General features: G+C 39.7%; 1 protein-coding gene across 2 annotated transcripts in view; it reads left to right on the top strand.

Moving 5' to 3' along the window:
* The first annotated feature begins 758 nt into the window (after positions 1–758).
* Positions 759–21,801, top strand: part of afap1l2 (actin filament associated protein 1 like 2) — a 36,852-nt gene continuing 15,809 nt past the window's right edge. For both annotated transcript variants that reach the window (XM_022743138.1, XM_022743137.1), the window contains exons 1-4: positions 759–840; positions 14,302–14,430; positions 18,304–18,369; positions 20,987–21,078. In XM_022743138.1, coding sequence (XP_022598859.1) covers positions 825–840; positions 14,302–14,430; positions 18,304–18,369; positions 20,987–21,078 — 303 coding nt within the window. In that variant the 5' untranslated portion in view covers positions 759–824. The remainder of the gene's footprint in view (positions 841–14,301; positions 14,431–18,303; positions 18,370–20,986; positions 21,079–21,801) is intronic.

The raw sequence follows: 21,801 nt of genomic DNA, 5'->3' as shown, positions 1-21,801 counted from the left end.
CACCCGGTCACGGTGCTCCCACGGGGGTGCGCGGTTGTTTAGGCAGGGAACTTCACTTTTCTGTTGCCAGAGAGAAAGCAATGGCTGTTTAAGTGCAGTACAGACAACCACTGTTCGTTTATGGATAATAATATCCATAGTCTTTTGTCCTAAGACACCATTTCTTCTGTTCTCCCTCTGAATTTTTTTGTCTTATCATTCAAAGCTCTTGTGCATTTATTTTAAAACTTTAAAACTATGAATTTATAGAAGGAAACAAACCAATTCTGAGCCTCAGAAATGCATGCATTATGTCTCCGAGACTGTAGTCTTATGGTAATAAACACAGTTTCCAACAGAAGCCCATGCATGCGACCATCCTCTCAGTGACAACTTCTTCTTTAGTTATAAAGAGTCAAACCCCCTCCTCAGTTTGTCTCTGGAGGTCCCCGCTCTCGGAAAGAGCAACCGATCTGGAAGTCTGGATGCTGCATACCAGGGAGGAGGAGGTGCGGCAAAGCAGATGAGGAAGAAGAGGAGAGCGCTGTTGTTCCGTCAAAACCGTGGGCTGTCCGGCCCCAGTCGCTCAGTGTATTGTTGAGAACGGGAGCGTCGGGGCTGCATTCCGCTGAAGTTGCTGCCCCATCACTAAGAAACTTGTCAGAAAACTTTTTTTTTTTTTTTTTTTTTTTTTTTTTTTTTTTTTTTTTTTTTTTTTTTTTTTTTTTTTTTTTTTTTTTTTTTTTTTTTTTTTTTTTTTTTAGATTGGGGGTAGATTGTTTGATTTTATGCGCGAAGGAAAACGAAGGACAAGAAGGTGAAACCGCGAGTGTCCGAGCGAGCGAATGGAGAAGCACAAAGGTAAGAGGAGGATTTTTGAACTTTGTGTCAATAACATGAGACACGGCTGCTCCAGTGTCACTGCTGACAATGCATCCGTATGAAGTCGGACTGCTTTACTACTATTACTTTTCAATAGTAATAGAAACTACATTTCCGTACATCCAGTTAACATGACATCTGTTGCCTTTTTGAATGGGGATGCATTCGAGTTATTTGCATGTTGCCAGAAGCCAAAATCTGATGTTTTGGGAAAGCCTACCACCACAGAAATAAAAGGCATCTACATGTTCTGGTGTAGATTCTTCTGTTAGGACACATTGTTTCACATGTTGTCTTAAGATTCTGTTCACCTGCATCTAATAATCATTATTAAAAATGCCCCCAGGGGTGGGTTGGGTAGAACACTGAAATAGACAGCCTTATCAAACTAGTAAGCTGCCTGTGGGCAGTGAGTTCTCAGATTGTTCAGAGTGAAACTACTTGAGTGAGTTGAATGCACCATGTTTCATTAAGGATATGAGGGTGTGTGACTTTAACTGCCTCTCCTCTATAAAAGTAGTTTACACTGATGATTTCTAATAGCAGCAACAATGTTCTCAGAGCATTCCTCAAATTCCTGTGGTTATTTGTCCATGAGGGATGAGCAAGGACGTTTAATACTTCCTGATTGGCATAAACAAAGAGTTTGAGCCCAAATGTTGAAATTAGCCAGCAGATTGATTGGCCATGACTTACACCTCACCTTACTGCCTGAATGAGGTTAGTTATCTTTGGACCTCAGTACTGACAGGAGAAACACGACTGCGGATCGTAACATCTCAGCTCTCCACTCTGTGAACCCCCTCAGCTTCACTGACTCTAGGTGAGGCAACTGGGTGAAGCGGCTTCCTGAACTGAAAACAATGGTGACAGTCAAACTGCACTGGAATCACCACAATTTGAAAGACAGCAATCTTGCTGCAACATTCCTGTTCTCCAGCTGACTAGACAGCCCAGTCTGTTTACTCCCACACTCTTTTGGAGTAAACAGTCACTGTTGCAAGCAGCCAAATGCAGAGATTAATTAATGGGACAAACACTTGGATAATTTATTAATAGTTTGAGTTGGTTTTTGAGCACAAATATCAAGCATTACTTGGTTATATGTCATTATAAGTTTAATATCTTTGCATCTGTTGTGTTGGTTGAACAAAACCAGTGATTTGAGAAATATTGATTGGAATTTTTCCATTATTTTATGATATAAATAATCACCAGATTAATCGATATTGAACATAATTATCAGTCACAGCTCTAACCATGTGCAATATCTCAGTACACATGGATTTGATTTTGACAAAATGTAGAGGAGAGAGGTATCTCACTTATGTTTCAGCATTTACGAGCTGACACGAGCTGATTGTCCACAAGGGGAGCTATACTGTTCAGCTGAAAGTGTCTCAGACACATCTGACTCGCACAGCTGAAACTGAGGGGGTGGGACTCATTATAAAGTATGATTCAGTATTTTAAGTAGTAAGTGGTTTGCAAAAGTGAGCAATGAAGCATGAATTAGTTTCCTGTCAACTGATCAGGCTTTGACACCTAAGGGAACAGTTTAAGAGAGAAATATTTTCAGGGCGGATAGGGGGAAGACGAGAGCAATGAGGAGGTCTCTAGAGAAGGGGAGAGCTGGGAGCAGATAGTGAGATGCAGGGCAAGAAACCTGCAACTGTTAGTTGCAGAGTGTACTCTGTGTACTCTTTTGGCATCTGTATGCAGCAGCACCAGGACACTGAATTAGATACTAACAGCCACAGGCAGTCAGTGGAGGGGGTACAGTAAAGGGAAACCTGGGAAAAATTCAGGGAGGCCAATAACAAGGAAAGGCATTGTTTAGTATTCTGGATATGCTTCGTGTTTTTCAAACCTGACTCATGCAGGTTTCATTCCAGAGAAGCACATCAGGGTCTCATGTCACTGATTCTCACACCTTCTGCCAGAGGATGAGGATCAAATTAGTGAAACCACCTGGAGCTGTGTTTAGTTTGAATGACCTTTGGGCCGTTGATGGGACATGTTTGAGAATCATTGTTGCACAGCAGAGGACATAACTCAGCAGCTCAACCAAGTGATGACTGAAGCACTTTGGATGCAATTATTGACCCATTGGTCACTTTGTCAAGCTTCCAATCGCAATTAGCATGCTAATGTTTCAGACTACTAAATGTAAAATAATCATGTGTTGATTTCTTTCTTTACATTGTTGTATTTTGAATGTATCTTGTATTACATGCATGTATATTTTTCAGAATAATAGCATATAAAAGAAACATCACCTAGTATTGTATATTATATACAATAAGCATATGTTTGTCTATCTTTTTGCAGCATTATCTTCCTTTCCTCATCAATCAGTGCCTCTAGCTACATGGTCTCTCTTATTTTGTTTTCCATGTTATTATGGATCCCACCGGTTTCTGGGTGAAGCGTGTCCATGTTGAATTCACTGCGCTGGCTTCACGCTCTTTGCAGCTGGGTTTCAAGAAATGAGATCTATGATGATGGCTCCCTTTCTTGCCTCCAGTATCAGCCGTCTTCTCCAACAATGATCTGATTCTATGATCGCTGCCAAAGTAAAATGTGAGACAAATGGAGGCAGACTGACAGGCGCAGTGATGGACATTTTTGAATCAGTGGAGTATTCAGCTGAGAGACAAACAACTACAGTTTAAAAACTGATTGACTCTATGGAATGGCAGAAGATACTGTCATTTTTTTTTCATCCCCTGAAAAATGTTAATGTGTGTATTTCTATTAATCGGTGTATCCCAGTACCAGCTGAAAATTTGAGTTTCAGAGGCACTTTTCAGTGTAGCATGACAATGTGACAGTAAAGTGGGTTTAGTCAGTTTCACCTCCCATAAGCTCAGCAGAGGCAGGCTTAGATGTAGGCCATCAGGGCTGGCATGGGGTCTACCGGTTCACTTGTATGTGTGTCATGGGCTGTACTTGCCAAGAGGGAGCGAGCGGAGTGCGGGAAATTCAGGAAGCTGGACTGGGCTATAAAAATGATGAAAAGAAAGACGGTCTTCCTGCTCTGTGGCAGTGGGGTGCTCAGTGTGAGTTTGGCCCTTTTCGCCCTCTGGGTCTTGCTCTTGTTCATTTTCAACACATCAAACGTTACTTTGTTTATTGGATACAGAAGCTCTGGATCAGACCTGTATTGTGTTTTTTTTTTTCCCACCAGGTATCCTTATGAGGGAATAGGTACTTGTAATCGCACACATATGCACACTCTAGTTCTTACTCTCCCTGCAGCCACTTATCAGTGGGATAATAACTAAGCAGAGAAGCTTTTATGTGGGTGACTCCCAGGCGGCATCGCTAGTTAGTTTTCATTTGTCAGCAGCTGCTTCTAGTCTGTTGCTTTCTTTCTCATCAAGCCAACACTGTGGAGCCTTGTAAAGCTTCACTTTTACTGAGACATGAATCTGTTCATCACTATAGTGTACCGTGTATCTTTATTGAAAAATACGGATGGTAAATGCCCACACAGAGTGATGTATACTTGCGTATACACCTCACACACCTCAGAATATCAAGAGGATGATGCCTCTGACTGTGAGTGGGGTCCTGTGGAGTCAAGAAATGCTTTTGGGGAAGCAAGGAAAGGACGATTGAAGGAGGGATGAAGGCAGGGTGCTGCATTAGGAAGAGGAGGTGGAATCACACTGAGCCTCCTCTGCCTCATGGCCCCAGGCTGACAGAATTTTAATCTGTGTGTGTGTTTGTGAGAAAAACCAATGGCAGGGAGAGAGTTACAGAGTTGTGTGTTTTGGAACGACTTGTCTAGAGTCACAATGTTGCTATCATTTCCTGGCAAAGCAGATATCCTAGCATAATTGGTAGCTAACTAAGTTTTCTTCATGTAGTACTGCTCTGCACAGTTCATGTTGTTTGGATATAGACTTGTTTTGGTTCTCAAAATATCTTTAATCCAGTATTAGCTGATTTCTTGGCCACTTGGGGGCAGCACAAAAAAACTGTAAACACAACACTGACATATCATTCTCCTAATTAAGTTTATATGTGTTAGCAACGTTTACACATCCAACAGACAACATTAGCATTCATTTGGAGTCATGTTTCCGCCCGCCTGGCAACTGAAAATCCAATAGTCAGTCTCCATTTAGCTGTGTTTTGGTTTCCACCCAATTCCTGACTCTTTAGTTGCTAACTGCACAGCTATTTTCATTAGCTATTTGCTAACTTCGTCTGTCTGCTGTATGGTGCTGAGCAAGTAGCGTACAGCGGGTTTGTCCAAGCTTTTTTGCTCTAAACAACAGCCCGCCATTGAAAACTGTGAGACTCAAGCAAAACAATAAAGTTGCTGGCTGTAAACCCAAAACAATAAAAGCCTTAAACCCTACATAGAGCTGAGGGAAACTGCCTAGTTTGGCAATCATTTTTGTGGCTTTATCACTAAATGTGACACTCTTTATTTTTGCAAATAGTCATTTGATTGATTGTAAGAATAAAAATGCTGACAAGAGGAACTTTTAAAGTGATATTTTGAACTTTTGCTTTCAATTTGTGTCACCATTTTACATATTGAAGGAAAGTCGTTGACTGTTGTCCCACAGCTGCTTTCTGTCTTATTTAATGTTTTTCTCATCACAGTAAACATTAAAATGCATTTAAAATGGTCATTCAAATTGAGCAAGCAGTTGGCCTCAGTATCTGAAAACATGTTGATAAAATGTTAATGGCTAAAGTATAAAATATCAGTGCACCACATTTAGACATTGAGCTCATACATGTAAATGACCTATATCGTTTTGTTTCTGTGGACAAACAGTCCTGCATTACCCTCCAAACTTCATTTTCATTCTGCACTTTTCTCACTTCCCTCATCTCTGACTTTGCTGCATACACACTCTCTCTTACACACATACAAACTCCATGTCATCATGCCTCTAAGCCAGTGTTAAACCTTCAGCTTTTTTTTTTTCCTGCGGGGAGTACAGTAACATGCATTGCATCCTAATCAAGACAAAGTTGCACTTACTTGGATTTTGAAGCCCATTAGCATGTTTCAGCTATAAAAACTGCCTGATTTCTCCAAGGGCCAAGCTGTAAGACTCAATATAACTGAGACAGCACAGATCTAAAGAAATACTGGGGGAAAAGAAAAAAGTGTTGGGAAAGATAAAGCGTGAGATGAATAAAGGCAAGATTCAATTGTCTTGGCAGAGGGATGATGAAAGAGGAGAAACTTGAAAACGAGTGGAGTGGAACTACACTTTATAAGTGACTCCTTCTCTACAGTTTCTTCCGTTATTATTTGCACCTTTGTAAAAGTTACTACCTCAGTCTGTGGCTCAATATCTTAGGATGAATCACTCCAGTAAGCCTAGTGCTAGTGTTTTAGCATTTGCTGTAACTTTGACCACAGACTCTTTTCTCTTTCTTACTTGCAGTGTCTTAAGCCTGTGCTTTAACCATTTTCTTTCATCTTTCCCTCGTATGACATAGATTCTACTGTTTCTTTTCATGTTGTCTCCCTTCTAATAACTAATAATTGCTCAAACTTGGTTAATAATTAATTGTGCTACAGCAGCATGCCTCAAGAATATTTTACAGGGAAATGTTATCTGCCAGCAAAGAAAGAAAAAGGAAACCAACCCAAAAGAAGTAAATAAAAAAAACAAAACAGTGAATATACTCTATACTACAGTTCATTATGACTTTCAACCAAACATATAGCAACTGATTTCACTATTGGTTCCTCTGCTCTGGTCGAGGATGTGCCAAAAGTAGTACAACAAGCTGCGGTAGTGATAAAACCAGAGGGTCGCGCTGCTGACACTTAAATCCTGATCAAACCACTGGACATGCTCATCCTAGGTCAAAACTTTCCCACAGTGTGAAAAACACCTCACTATCACAGTGAGAGCTCAGCCTTGACCTCCTTCTTGGCCTCAACTTACCACAAGACTGACAAAGATTTTATTTTGAAACCACTCCACCATTAAACCTTGCCAAAGCTTGTTTCCATGATTTGTATAATGCGGTGAAATAACCCCCTTTTCATTCTGCAGTTTGACCCTGTTTTGCTTCTATATTGTCTATGAATGAATGAGTCCTAGGACTTAGAGTGCTGCAGGTTTTGTATCCTCCAGCTACTTAGTTTCTGACTATACAGAACCAAAACCCACAGGTCCCACCAGCTCTGTCAATCATAAAGTTAAACCATGTTATATTTCACTCAGGTTGTCACTTACTCCACAGACTGTGTTCAGCAACTTGTGTTGCATGCAGCAATACAGCTGTTAGAGACATTATATAAAAAAAAAAAAACACATCCTAGTGGTTTTCACAGCACCACACTAAGACAGAAACTTGTAAAAACTTATGACTGTGCACCTTAACCAAGTAGAGCAGTGTGATGCAGATACCTACAGTCCATTGCAATTAGGAATGCACAGACCTGTATTTTAGAGAAATGAAACAAGTGCTGATGGGGGAGGGCCAGCTCATCTGATGAAGACTCAGAAATCAACCTAAAAGCCCAGTGGGAACTGAGACTCACACAGATTGGGCAGACGGTTTGTTAGAGCAGTGTTAAGTTATGTCGGACCTGCAGCCAGAATTTAAACTGATAATGTTATGTGATAAAATGTGACACTCAAGTCAAATCAAACTAGAGATGTATATTCAGAATTCTCTAACCTAACAATTTTTACAACTCAGTGAACTACATGCATTTACCTCTAATGTTTAAACTCTGATCTTGCCTCTAACCTTAATATATTCTTTTACTTTTCCCCCACCACACTTTTGTCACTTCTTTCCAAAGTTCTTTCAGTGCTGCTATCAGACACAGGCGGACCCCTATTCTGAAGTCATCAAGTTGACGCTCGCTTTTTTTTTCATTCCGGTTTCTATGGCAATAACACCAAAACACAGCTTGGATTAATCCAGCCATGTCCACGCAGCCCCTGCCCCACAGCTGAACCCATGCATGCTGCAGGGAGACAGAGCAGTGACTGCCAATAGCGCTCAAACACCAATCAAACTGATGCCTGATCCTTTACTCAGGCCTTGCCCCTGCCCCTGGAAGTTTGCTGTGTAAAAGTCAAATGGTTTCCTGTCTCCTGAAGCAGAAGCACATTGAGTCTGTAACAGTGTCAAAACCACGCTGTTGTCCAAACATTTCACTTTCATGTTTGGTCACTGGTTCTTATTCTCCTTATTGCCATCACTTCCCTTTATGTGTAGTTGTGGTTCTGTCATTGTCATTCACAGGATGACAACAGAGAATAACACTCAGTGCTTTAAATCATTTGACTTGGGTTCACTAGATCTAGCAATTATTGGTTTCTTTCAAAATGGAATTATGTAAGTTTCTTTTCTTATTTATAACAATGAATATTTTTTACATATCTTTAGCTTTACTTAACCTGCTTTGAGATGTCAAGTATGTTTGCAAACCTAAATAACAATCAAAGTAGCCCAAGGGTGCTGACTCCTCTATAGAGGAGACCGAGGCAGCTGCTTAGCTAGGGGGACAAAGAGCTGGAATCCCATTCAAATAAACTGACAATTAATGTCCATCCTAAGTTATGGTGATAACTATGATGTAAACAAGTTTTATGAGTTTACAAAAAGCTTGCTGCAACCATGAGAGAAGATGGTTTTTCATTAAGCCAAACCAGTTAAGACTAATTTAATGTCCCGTCATTACTTAATCATGTAAAGCAAGTAAACAGTGTGGGGATTTGCTGGTTGCTAGTGTGAAATCAGTGTTTTTTGAGTTTTAAGTTTTCACTGTGTTCCAATTAACTAAGAAGTAGCTGTTTTTTTAATGCATTTTTAAATGTACAGAGTGTGATTGTTTGTGTGTGAGCTCTTTAATGAGAACAGAGCTGGTTAGGAGTGACCTATTGTTGGTGTTGTACAAAGCCCAGCGTGGTGTGCTGCTGGACATGCCATTGGTAGACAGCTGGGAGTGACTCTGAGTCACAGAATTAGTCAGGAGAAACTGCCTCTTTCCCTGCTGGAACTGTAGTCCACAGCGATCACTATCTGGAGAACAAATGTGCCAGAGAGATAGACAAGACTTCATGAAGTCATTGATGGATGGACGTAGGTGGGTGCACAGGTGCGTGGAAGAAAAGGAAATATGGGTAGACATATATAGGCAGACAGACAGAACCAGTTCTATAAAAGCTCAGTAAGTGTAGCATTCACTTTTTACTGGAGGTGAAGAAAACCTCGTGAGCACATCTGCAGCTATTTTCGACATCTGCACCACATCCCAAAATATGACTGTGATTCAGAGAGTAAAGGAAGTGTCCCAAACAGACCTCAACCAGCAGCTCCAAGCTGAACAAGCAAGAAGGCCAGCTTGCATTTCAGCAGCCTTTATTGCATCATTAGATTGAAGCAATATTATAATTCCACATTTCTTCTTGTTTTTGTTTTCTTTAACTTTCCATCCGTTTGACTTTTTTTTTTCCCCAACACTGATCAAAGTTTTAAAAAGCGCAAATATTGCGTCAGTGAAAAACTGGCCATTTCCTGGAGCATGAATTGATATGCTGGGATTTGAGTTGTTTTCCAAAGTAGGGCAGATAAGAGGGATGATGATGTATAGACGAGAGGAAACATGTAAGTTAAACTCAGATATATAGGAAAAAGAGAGGTAGAAGTACACACCAGGCGCAGGTAAAATAGAAAGAGATGGTGAAATAATTAAGATTTAGGGTTGTGTCTGCTATTTAGATGACATGGGTGACAACATGGGTGAACATTCAAAATATTTCTCACCACTTCAAAACTCAGCTGAGCACAAAAGAAATGCTGGATTTTATGTCAAAAACCAAAAAAAAAGGAAAGTTGTCATGTCTCTCTTACAAGGCATACTGAAGCTGCTATGGTGGCTTGTGTCGTCCCACTGGCCTTTTAATGCTTTTAAGTCTTTTATTTTCTCTTTTATTTTGCTTCCTGTCTTATTTTTTCTCTTTTGGGGGCTGAAGTGTGGTACACCCACTATTTTTCTAGCAGTTGTGGGAGAGAGTAGTGCGAGAGCTAATTATCTTTATGTCAGATGATATTCGCCCAGCATAGTTTCGAGACTGATCCCACCAAGTGAACCAGCAACCGCGTTTAACCTGGAAGCAGTGAGATTGAAATGAGAGGCCATGTCTGCCTAGTTAATTTGATAAGATGAAATGCTTGCGCTGGTCTCTGCTGAGACGTGGCCTGTCAGTGTTGATGCAGAAACTCAAGCCTCTCAGAACAGGAAATGCTGCCAGGATCCTGACAAGACCCCCTTGTTCAGCAGATTTGTTCAAATTTAACAAGAAGAATGGTGGGACAGACTCAAGTCCAATCCCTTCTCTTCTCTGAATGAAAAGCCCTCCCTTATTCACAAATGAAGTTGATGTGTACTGAAAGTCCTATTTTTGTCTATTTCATTCCTTGGCTAACCAATTGTAGGACTTGTTTCAGTCATTTTTACACATTATCGTTCGTGCATAGTTAACATTAAAACTTTTTTTGTCTTCATCTGGCTCCTCAAAGGGCAAACAGGAAGTTAGCAGCGGTGCTTGGTGGCTGTGAAAGATTGAAAAGAGACTACCATTTGTAGTCCAGATGCACAGATGGATGTAGAGATAGACTTGCATGCTAAGACATTCATAGATTTTGTTGGTTATTTTTGGATAGCTAATAAAAACAATTTCACTCGAATTGAAAGAAGAAGCCTTTCCACACTGAGCACAGCCAGGGTCAGACAAGGTGAACAGATGGAGGCAAGTGCCAATAAAAGACTTCAGTGTGTTTGTTACAACTGACATTGCAGGAAACATTTGTTATGCATAATCTCTGCTGTGGTGTTCCACTAAAATCTCAACCACTGTGTCATCGTGTTACATCAAAGATAACGGCAACAGTCCAATGTGAGTGGTCGGACAGGCAGACAGGTTCGAAACAAATCCCCAGTTTAAAGGTCTACCTTTTTAAATTAATTTCTGTTTGTCAACCTAGTCAGGCACTGCAAATACATCGTACTTATCTGCCAACTTATCAGAGCGCTAAATCAAACAGAATAGATGTAGATATCTCAAAACACAAAAGCTAATTGTTTTTCTTGGTAATGGAACAAATCAGGAAGTACAGCCTCAGGCATGAGGAAGAGTAATTCCCTGGTGCATAATGTAGGCATATGAAAACGTATTATTCAAACAAACTTTATGCTTTTAGTTGTAGTCTTTGTTTTATTCCTACCTGCCCTTGTTTTTTTACTGTTTTAATTGCAACAGTTAGTTAGAAAACACCGTAGTACTCTGTTTGGCTGGTCTCTCAGATTCCCTCTGGCCCGTTGTACAGAAGTGAATTGTTTATGCTGCGGAGGCTGCGGTCACTCACTGGATGTGCAGTGGGCGTCTGGCCAAGCCATAGCCCACAGAGAGCCTGCTACAGACCTCCCTGTCCTGTCAGCTGACTTCGTTTCCCAGGGTCCCCCAATCCAAAAGGCCATCTGAGTCAATCTCTGCAAACACACAAGGAGGAGAAGCTGGAAAAATGTTTAGATTCATACTGAGTGGCCAAACATCAGCAGCTAAACAACTATTAGAAATGTAATGAAAGTAAATGTGTGTGGTTTTAATCATTACAGTAACGTTTCAACACAAAGAGGGGTCAGTAAATGTTTTTGAGAGTCTTTATCATTGTTTAAGTTGGTTTTAATTACTTTACATCCCCAATGTATATGTGTGTGTGTGTGTGTGTGTGTGTCTATACAGTATGTGTTCAGTTCAGTGATGTTTTCCATGGTGCAGGTTCTCCTCACATGGGGCCTCTCAGCAGAAGTTGACTCAGCTTGAGTAGGAGTCATTAAAAAGAACCCAGTTTGCTTTAGCTTTAGGAAAGCCTCTCGTCATCTCCGAAAGGCAAAGATTACCATGGTCTGACACCTTATGTTGCAGAAATTTCCTGCTTTGCTGAGGTCTTTTGATGTGTGGGAGTGTAGGAAGGGGGAGGAGAGGGCATGAACATATTCCACCGCAAGTCCTGGTTAGTGATCAGTTTGAGCCGGAAGGAGCCACTAAAACAGACAAGCTGGCAGTTTTTTAGTAGAGTTCAAACAGAGAGGAGCAATTTATTATCCTTGTAATAGTTTAGAAATTCATTGTTATTTTATGTGGAGTGAAGTTCAGTTCTTGAGAACAGTCAGATGATTTTCACATTTAAATGGTAGTTTTTGTTTCTGTTTTGGCTTTAAACTCAATTTTACTTTTAGTCACAGCAGTTTGGGTGTCAAGGATAAGAAGGCTGTGTCCTGACTGACTATTGATGTGTCCTGTATTTTGTTAGGAAGGTGGTTACTTCAGGAATGCATTAGTATATGTTATTGTTATGTCAAAATATGTACCTACTACTGTATCTAATTCTATTAATGATTTGTTATTTAGAGATCTACACTGGAAGTGCTTAAAACTATAAAGTGATGTGAGTGTCTATTTGTGGAGACAGGTTAGTTTTAGTGCAGTTTCGGTTCCCAGTTATCAACTTAAAAAGAATAGTATGATCCTCTTGTGCCTGTAAGTATTGCGCTAGTGCCAGGAGGCAATTAGCTTAGCATAAAAACTGGAAACAAAGGGAGACAGCTAGCCTAGCTCTCTTCAAAGCTAAAAAATACAGCTAACGCTAGCAGCGCTTCTAACGCTTGGTAATTAACATGTTGTATATTGTTTGTTTGATGCGGAAATGACGGAGAATTTTTTACACTTCCTACCACAAACCCGGAAGTGCAACTACGAGCCGTCCACAAACTGGTTGACTGGTGCTGGTGTGTGTCACACTGTCCCACCAGTCAACCAGTTTGTTCACGGCTCGTAGTTCTTACCATAATGCTGCTACATCTATATGTGTTCTTTATGGGTTTTTTAAAATATATTTCATACTTTATTTTACAATTGCACTTTATTATTATTTTTAATTGCTTTTATCCTCCCACCCAAGAATTTCACAAATTTTTATTGGTGTATTTGTGATGTGACAATAGACTTGATTGATTTGATTTGAAAATTTGGAAAAAGCCAGGCTAGTGATTTCCTCACATTCCCAGTCTTTACGCTATATGCAAAGCTAGTCGCCTTCTGACGCTAGGTCAATACATTGCACAGATGAGTGTGGCATAGATTTTACACTTTAGTTTTTGTGTGGATTAAACAAACTAATTTATGAGCTTTAGAGGTGCTAGTGGACAGAGTGTTACCATTGGACAGAGCCTATTTCCAGTCTTTACGCTAAGCTAAGATAATAGCCTCCTGTCTCTAGCTCAGTACTTAAAAAAGTCGGACTATTCTGAGTAAAATGCTTTATAGTGTTGGCTTGGTTTTAGGGTTAAGTTTACAGTAATAACCTTGCTGTTAGAAATGTGGCCTAAATTAGACAAGTTAATCAAAATAGCCAGATTACTCTGTAAAGCCTACTGTTGCTATTCATACACAGCTGATTGAAGAAAATTACATTTTGTTGGGAATTACATTTTACCTTGTATGTACTAATGACTGTCTCCTGGTGTTGAATTTTGTGTCTATTTTTAACATTAGCAAAGTGGCTGTACATAGCTGTAGCCGATTACAATACAGAGACATTAAAGAAACATGTGAGAAAGGTGATGGCATACATTCTGGGGGGACTTTACTCACCACCACTGATGTTTGCCCCACCTTTTCCTTTAATAAAGTCTTTCTTCTTTATTCCCCTTCTGTCTCATCTTCTGGTGAAGTGCTCACATACTGAGGCCCACTGTAGCAAGGGGCCTATTCATGAGGCCTAGAGAGAGTGAAGGGAAATACAAAGGCCTCCGCACACTGTGAAGAGGGATGTGAGCTCAGCTCTGACCCCTGAAGGATGTGTGTGTGGGATGCACCCAGACACAGTGGCCCCGCCGACTTAGGCCCAGGCTCCTCCTACCTCTGGACTTGACCTTTCACTAAACCCGTACAACTCCCAGAACAACCTCAAAAAGACTTACAACTGTCAGTAACAAATGCAACAGAGAAATAAGTGAATGACATAAAGTCTGGATTGTTATTGACTGTTGCCAGCTGAAAACCTCTGAACAGTTTCTCCCATGTAAAATATTGGCATATAGCGTGAGGCTTAAAGCACAAAAGCCAAACAGTAAGAATAAAACAGCTAACAAACATGCAGCTGAAATCAATGGTAAAAGACATGTCCTTGAGTTGAACTCCCTGTTCTCAGCCATAAATTAAAGTATAATATTCTGAATATTTTTGCCTGGAAACTTCAGAGGTTTTATATTTCTCACGGTTCTTCTTTGTCTTGCTGATGGGAAGTCCTTGTCTAAAGCCATTATTTTTGACAGTAATAAATATTTCCACACCAAGAAACTCATTTGACATAAAGTTTTTTTTTTCGTTATACCTCTGAGACTCTCTTGTATGTCTGTGCTTCCAGTGCTGGACCAGCTCCTGATGGAGCTCCACCGCTTCCTGCTCATCCTGGACAAGGAGACCCTGAGTGGGAATGCTACCATCCAGAAGGGCTTGTTGTCCGATCTCCTCCAGTCCTACAGAGACTCCAATGGTATGTGGAAAAAACCAGTCAAGAGTAGAGCTGTGGGTTGTTAAACAGAGTGGGAGGCACTACAGACCTGACTACAGACTTATGTATATATAGGCTACAGTAGAGCACTGCAACAAATTAGATTTTTCATAAAAAATGTGGATTAGACTACACTCTCCAGCTTAGTTTCCTGAAGATGAAGCACAGTCTGGAAAACATCCACTGTATCAGTTGAGCTCCACTGATATGTGCCAGAGCAGTCATTAAACTATGGGGAGTGCTTACCATGACTCACTGCCTTTAAAAAAAACCTTGAACTTACCTTAACTTAAATTGCAACTATAACATGGCAGTGTAGAAATAAAAGGAAATACAATTCTAAAAGTGCATGACCCAGTCCTCACTACAGTTTTATTCAGGAACTGAACTTGGTGGATATTTTGAGGGAGATTTTACATATTTTTTGACACGTGACAAAACCAAAAATGCGGTGAAGTGAAATGTTGGAAACTCTTAGAAGTTATTACAACATATAAGGAAAATTACACTGGAGGAAGAGAGAGTTTACAAGAGTCAACCAAACAAAAACACCTTTGAAGGCCTTTTATTTTAGCATTTTTTGTTAATGATTATTTGTCATTTCTAGCTGTGAAACTATATTGAAAAGTCAGAAATTAGAAACTATAAATAAACTGATTAAAGGCTGTTGATCTCTGTACTGAGGCGAGAACCTTTCTGATATTCCAGGCTTTTGTGTAACTGTGTAAACAACACTAGATATTTTTTTTTTACTCTAAGACAATCTATCATTCCTTACAGTAATAAAATCTTAGCTGGTACTTTTAATAAGTTGAAGCAGGTACATTGAAAAGGTCAAGCACAAAGTCCATTAGGCTATATACATGTAAAACATAGTGTGCTGCAAACGTAAGAAAAATAGGTATGTATTCTGCTATTATTAGAGGTATCAAGGACAACGCTCTTCAACAACATAAGCAGTCACAAGCTTTGCCGCACTATAATTCTTCCTTTCTTGTGTTTCCTAATGTTGCGGTATTTGTGATTACATGACAGTTACATTGGTTGAGGTTTAACCACAAATGTTTAACTGCCAGTCATTCAAAAGCTTTATAGACTTACTGGCAGTTTGTCTTTCTTTATGCAAAGCACCTTATGTAACATGTGGTCGTGCCTTTCGTTTCCCACAATTCAATAAGTTTACGTTGTCGGCAATTTGGTCCAAGAGAATCTATCAAGCAACCCACTCTGGTATTACTTTGCTATTTTAAACTTTCAGTAACCACCATGTAATAATTATACTCTTGTAGGCTTCTATTAACAAATACATTTGGGGTCTTTTATCCCATTTTGGTTGCTTAATACCACTTTGCGGTGACTGAATAAAATATTATTGCCTGCGTTTTTACCTACCCTGCAAGATTATCAGATTGATATTTCTATTCTGTGAATGATTGCGGTTATTAGTTTACGCTTACAGTCCAGATAACATCAAACAAAGTACCTCTTGCTTCATCATAAAATGATCCATGGTCTGTTAAAATATCCTGTCAAACAGCTAATGACATGTTTATTTTTAAAACTCACTGGCTCTGACACGCAACATGAAAATGGTGCAACTGCTGGTGGGCCGATGTGATTTATGTTGCCTGGAAGTCAGTTAGTTACAATGTGAACCAGTCTGACACCGAGCCTCATCCAAACCTCAGCCCCCGGATGTGTGATTAATTGGTTATAATGAATGACGCTGCTGATCCCTCAGAAACCTTAGCTTCATGTAATGGTAGAGAAAAGTTGCATACAATCCACACTGATGCAAGATTTTTGCTTTAAGAAAACTTTGATAACAATATCCAGGACATTTTGCTTTTAGAGACCCAATTTCTATTCACTGTCACTTTTAGACTGAAAGAGGCAAAAAAAAAAAGAGTTTTGCTACTCGCCCTCTGTCTTTCTCTGTCGCTCTCAAACACACACACACACACTCACCAGCACACACAAGCTGTCACGCTTTTCCATGTTCAGGTCCTGGACTCGTCTCTCCATACTTCCTCTCCTGGCTCCAAGCTGTATCATTTTTCCGAAGCTGCATTTATCCTCTGGGGATGCTCACTTCCTTTGAGAAGCAGTTTATAAATAGCATCTCAACTCTGTTCCCCTAAAATCTGGTTTCACTGTACAGGCAAAACATCGTTTCATTCTGCTGCTGTTTGATTTCACCTAACGATATCTACGGTATCACCCAAGGTTAGAGATTTGTTTGATTTGCTCTCAGGATATAAACGTAGTCAGCTAAAATATTTAATTGAATCAAATGACCTTCCTCAAAAGTGCACTGCAGCTCCGGAACAAATTCCCAAAACAGGTTACAGTAACCAGCTGGAGTCTTCTACGGCAAAACCGCAGGGTTTATTGTTTGAGAAAAGACATTCATTCGAACTGTTTATGTGGCAATGTTATGGCAATGTCTTTGCCAGCTTGTAATTACTCCTCCATGTTAAGACCGACATTAAACCAAACACAGTCCATTTCTCACTGAGCTGACTTCAGCGTTAGCGCATGACATTAGGTTTTATCAGATCCGCTTATTTCCTAAATGATACGATTGTTCACACTGACCTGTAAATATTTGTGTTTGAGTGCAAAGAGAAGTCAAGTTCAGCCTCTAATGGCAGTCCAGTGACATTCAGCTCCTTTCAAAATGTAAAGCACTTAATTTCCCAGGAAACCACTACTCTGACTAAATTATAATATTTTCTTATTTTCACTTTAATTAAATGGTACTGTCATTTTTTAATACTATAAAACGAAGCTGAATGCTTTTGGACCAATCCCAATTACTGTTTGTGAATATACTGTAAATTCCATGGAGGCATTAAGTGCATATAATGTAAACTCTTTGGAAGACTAGACTGGTCTTAGCAGATGGATCATGTTCAGGAGCTGAATTGCATGTGTCATTGTAGGATTTTCAAAAACTTCAAAGATAGACATTATACAGTGCTCTATCTGTGCAGGCAAGGAGTTTTCTGACTAATGTCCGATGAATGCCCGCCACGGTAAGAGTGGGTGTCAATAATGGGCCCATCTGTCTGCACAAAGAGCCACTTGTTTGGGTGAAATTCTCCTTTAATCCTGGTCCTTTGACAAACATGATGAAAGTTTGTTTGGCACCATAAGCTGGAGTCAGATTTTTCCATCGATGCTACAAGTAAATTCCTTCAAAAGCAAAATATGCATGCTATTCTTGTGACTGTAGCTGTGACTTTGTGTACAACATATGCGGCGGTCTATTTCAGTGCTATTCACTACAGTGCAACACAACTTTAAGAAAGTCAAGCCAAGCCAATGAGCTTTTATTGCACATGATTATATCCTAAATCTCCCAGATTTGGCAACAAATGAACAAACCCGAGTGTATGCAACAATGCACTAGCCAAAGTACAGTATATTTAAAGTGGGCAACTTTTCACAATAAAATACAGAGGTCTCTGGGAGTCAGCTGGGTCCTCGCCTGTCTCACCAAGGGTATTCCTGACAATCAGCAATAACATAATGTATGTTCAGTCTGATAAAAGCAAAAATGATTCCTAGGCTTGAGACCGTTCTATGGGAGCTCAGTCCTTTAGAGAACTGTGCATGAGCCAGAGAGGTTAATTTTTCACCCAGTGACCTTCCTTTCATTCATATTATGAAATGTAGAAACTGTGGAAGATTATTTTAAGAATACTATAAGTGTCTAGTGTTTGGTTGTATTTAAGAGTCAATGTCTAGTTCCCTAAGTTTACCAAGATTTTAGCATTTGTGGTAAGTACCCACAAGTTTCTACAGCGCACTGATGTGAAGTGTTAACCATATTTTGTTCACTCATTGCAGGCACTGATGAGGAGTACATCTACATGAACAAAGTGATTGTTACTGGCAAGGACAAAGGCGACAAAGGTGTGAGTTTCAAAAAGTTCCTCTCTGAAGTGTGGTACTGATATTTGGTTATGGTTGGTGTTTTTTTTCTGAAAGGTAGCTGATATATAATCTATGCAGAAAAAGATTTTATTTTTCTTATTGAAACCGGTGTAATATAACATTTTTAGCCACAATAGTGGCATGGTTTTAATCTTTTTTCCTGTATAATGTCAGTTGATTGGTTCACCACTTTGATACACTCAAATATCTCAGCATTAGTGAAACAGATTGCCATGAAAGTTTGTAGAGGTAGTCATGTTCTTCAGAGGATGAATCCTAATCCTTGTTTTTCAGTCAATGAACTTTAGTGCAGATACACTGAATTCTACTGAGTGTGGTAACTTCAGGTAGACTTAACTTCATCTTGTACCACTAGCAGGTCAACATTCAAATTTCTCTACATGTTTATGACAAAATACCTACAAAACAAATGGCATTCCCATCAGCCTCAGCTGTACTTTTTGTTTAAGGCTAATTAGCAAATGCTAACCCGCTAAACTTACCATCAACCATTATAGGCCTACCTGCTAAACATCACCATATTGACATTGTCCTTGTGGCCATGTTAGCATGCTGATGTTAGCATTCAGTTCAAACACCACTGTGCCATAGTAACTATGGCCTCCCTGAGCCACTAGCATGGCGGTAGACTCTTATTAGAAGTAATTAAACCATTAAGTAAGCAGCACATTTTCATAAAATGATTTTTAAATTTAGATTTGGGTCTTGTGTTATTATGTACTCTTTATGTTCACAAACTAAATTCAATACAAATATTCAGCTAAAGTAGCTATGCAAAGTTCTGTACACATTCTATCTTAATATATGATACTGGGACTAAGTATCTAAGTACACGTTCAATTTCTACAACATAAATGCAATTAATAATACCTATAATCTTGCATTTCAGATTTATTTGGCTTGATCTTTAGAATGCATTATCTCTGTAAAGGATCGTTGATTGTGGAATGATAGGCCTATGCCACTTTGTCCAAGGTGATCAAATACCAGTGCCTATTTGTTAAGTTGTTGCAGCTCATATTCAATTTCACATGATTGAGGTGACTAGCAGACATGAGAATAAGATGCAACAAGAAGCAGCCCCCTCAACTCCCCTCCTTTCACCCACCATTTCCTGTCAGTTTCTACATTGCTCTGCACCATCTGAGACTGACCTGTTTTGTTTGGACAGTGATGAAGAATGTGGTTTCAATGAGCACTAGACTTAACACATATTTTCAGCAGCAACTTTAGCAAAAGCCACAGGTTTTCTTTCACACAGACTGATGGAAAGTGGAGGCCTAGACATGAGAGATGTTGAGGTTTCTTAATAAGTAACAATATGGTAAACCTGAACTGTATCTTTCAGTACCACATGCAAATGAGGGGATTTAACAAAACATTGTTATGTTATTTTAGCTATTGCTATGTCACTACTATTATACATGCAATCTGTAGGAATATTGACACGGTTTGCTGTAGGCTAAATCAACTCGGCCTGTTTCCCATCCTCATGATGATACAACAAGACTTTGACCTACAGTAAATTTTTTGTTAATGTCCTGTGCAACACAGTCATGAGCTCCAATGGGCCAAGCCATTCTTTTTTGTTTGTTTTCAAAGAAAAGTTGTTTAGAAACTAAGTGAAAGATTCAAGGATAGCAGAAGTAGAACACAATGGGAGGCAATAACATTGGCAGACATATACTTATCATTTCAAGTTGGGGGTTGACGCTCCCTGAACAGGTAGAGGTAACAGTTTGACATTTTGGGGATATACACTTAATTGCCTTCCTGCCGAAACTTGAATGAAAAGATTGATGCCACTCCCATATCTGTACACGAAATATTAGGTCCATTCATTATGAAGCTGCAGAAAGAAAGACTTGAAACAGAGAAAAGCAACTAGTATGACTGTGTCCAAAGGTAACAGATACTGCTTACCAGTACCTCTAAAGCTCAATGATTAACATATTATACCTGCAAGGTTTGAGAAAAGTTAGTTATTTCCCCTTGTCCAGTCTTTATGCTGCAGTAAGCTAAGCTAACCGTCTCCTAGCTGTAGCTTCACAGATGTGCGCATGGTATGGTGAAAGGCAGATAATTTAATTTATTTTTATTTTCCCAAAATATCAAACAACTTTCTTAAGGGAGTCAAAAGCCAAAAATGTTAGGAACCACTGTTGTACATAAGCATTGGGCATTGCTGGAGCCAGTGTAGAGTTAGCGTAGAGTAGTTCTTTCATTTTCTTGATTTAATTATTTTCCTTTACTGTGGTGTGTGTTTTGTGTAATAGGGTTGTTCCTACCATACAAATGCTTCTCCTTGATTTGGGTTATTTGGTCACTGTAATACAACAGTGAAGGGTCTTGTGCTCACAGCGAGTGTTATAGGGATACTAGGAAGCACTGATATGTGTAGGAGATGTCTGGACATCTGGAGATAGTGTTGTTCTAAAAACAGACTAAATTCAAACTGGCATTGTGAACCATTTCTTTCATTTATCTCACATTTCTGTATGTTTAGCTAATATAATGTAAGAGGTAGGATTTCTGTTAATCATTGAATCCGTGACTCTTTGCTTTTATGACCTAGATGACAGGTCAGATGCCCTGCTGAATGGGAAAGCAGCGAAATGTGTCCCCGTCCCACAGAAGAGCCTTCCTGACCTTCCTCCCCCCAGAACAGTAAGTGATTACCAGCTCGATTCCATCAGAGCGGATTAACATGTGAAATGATCTGGCTTAACATACACACATAGCTTTTTGAGTCACTGTGGTGGGAATGGTAATGGCATAATCGACCCCAGTAGGACTGCTGAACTCAGCAGAGTACATGGGAAAGTTCAGTGGAAATCATGATATTGAACATTATGCAAAAGGAGCACAAAGACAAATTCCAGCTTTAACTGTTACTGACAGTATTTAGGTCTTTTGTTACAGTAAGACCATTACCATCACTAAGCACCTTAAATATTCAAAATAAAGGTCCACGGATTGATATCACATGATGCCAGAGAATTCCACTGGTTTTTAATGTACTAAAAAAAATGCATTCTGTGACCATACAAGACAAAAAACATTTCCCACAACCCTCAGAGTTACAAGCCTGAGGCTATGTGAAATGTATTCTCCCATAGAAACAGGTATTTAATCACTCATGGGGTAACAAACCTGGGCAAGGGAGCGTTCAAGAATGTGTGAGAAAGCCGAGTTTTATGTTGACTGGGAGGCCGGTGGCTCCTGAATTGGCCCAGTGTGACTTCAGGAAAAACGTGGAGAATGGGAGGTTTAGGACATCCCATCAGTGCCTTTGAACTTTGCACACACACACGCATACACACACAAACATGCACTGTGGCCTCCCCTAATATAAACTACAGTAGCAGCTGTTGCTAATCAGAACAAATG

The sequence above is a fragment of the Seriola dumerili genome, unplaced genomic scaffold (genome assembly GCF_002260705.1).
Source record: "Seriola dumerili isolate Sdu_G_001 unplaced genomic scaffold, Sdu_1.0 BDQW01000068.1, whole genome shotgun sequence".
Lineage (NCBI taxonomy): Eukaryota > Metazoa > Chordata > Actinopteri > Carangiformes > Carangidae > Seriola > Seriola dumerili.
The sequence above is the reverse complement of the archived record's forward strand: the minus strand, read 5'-3'. Positions and strand labels throughout refer to the sequence as shown.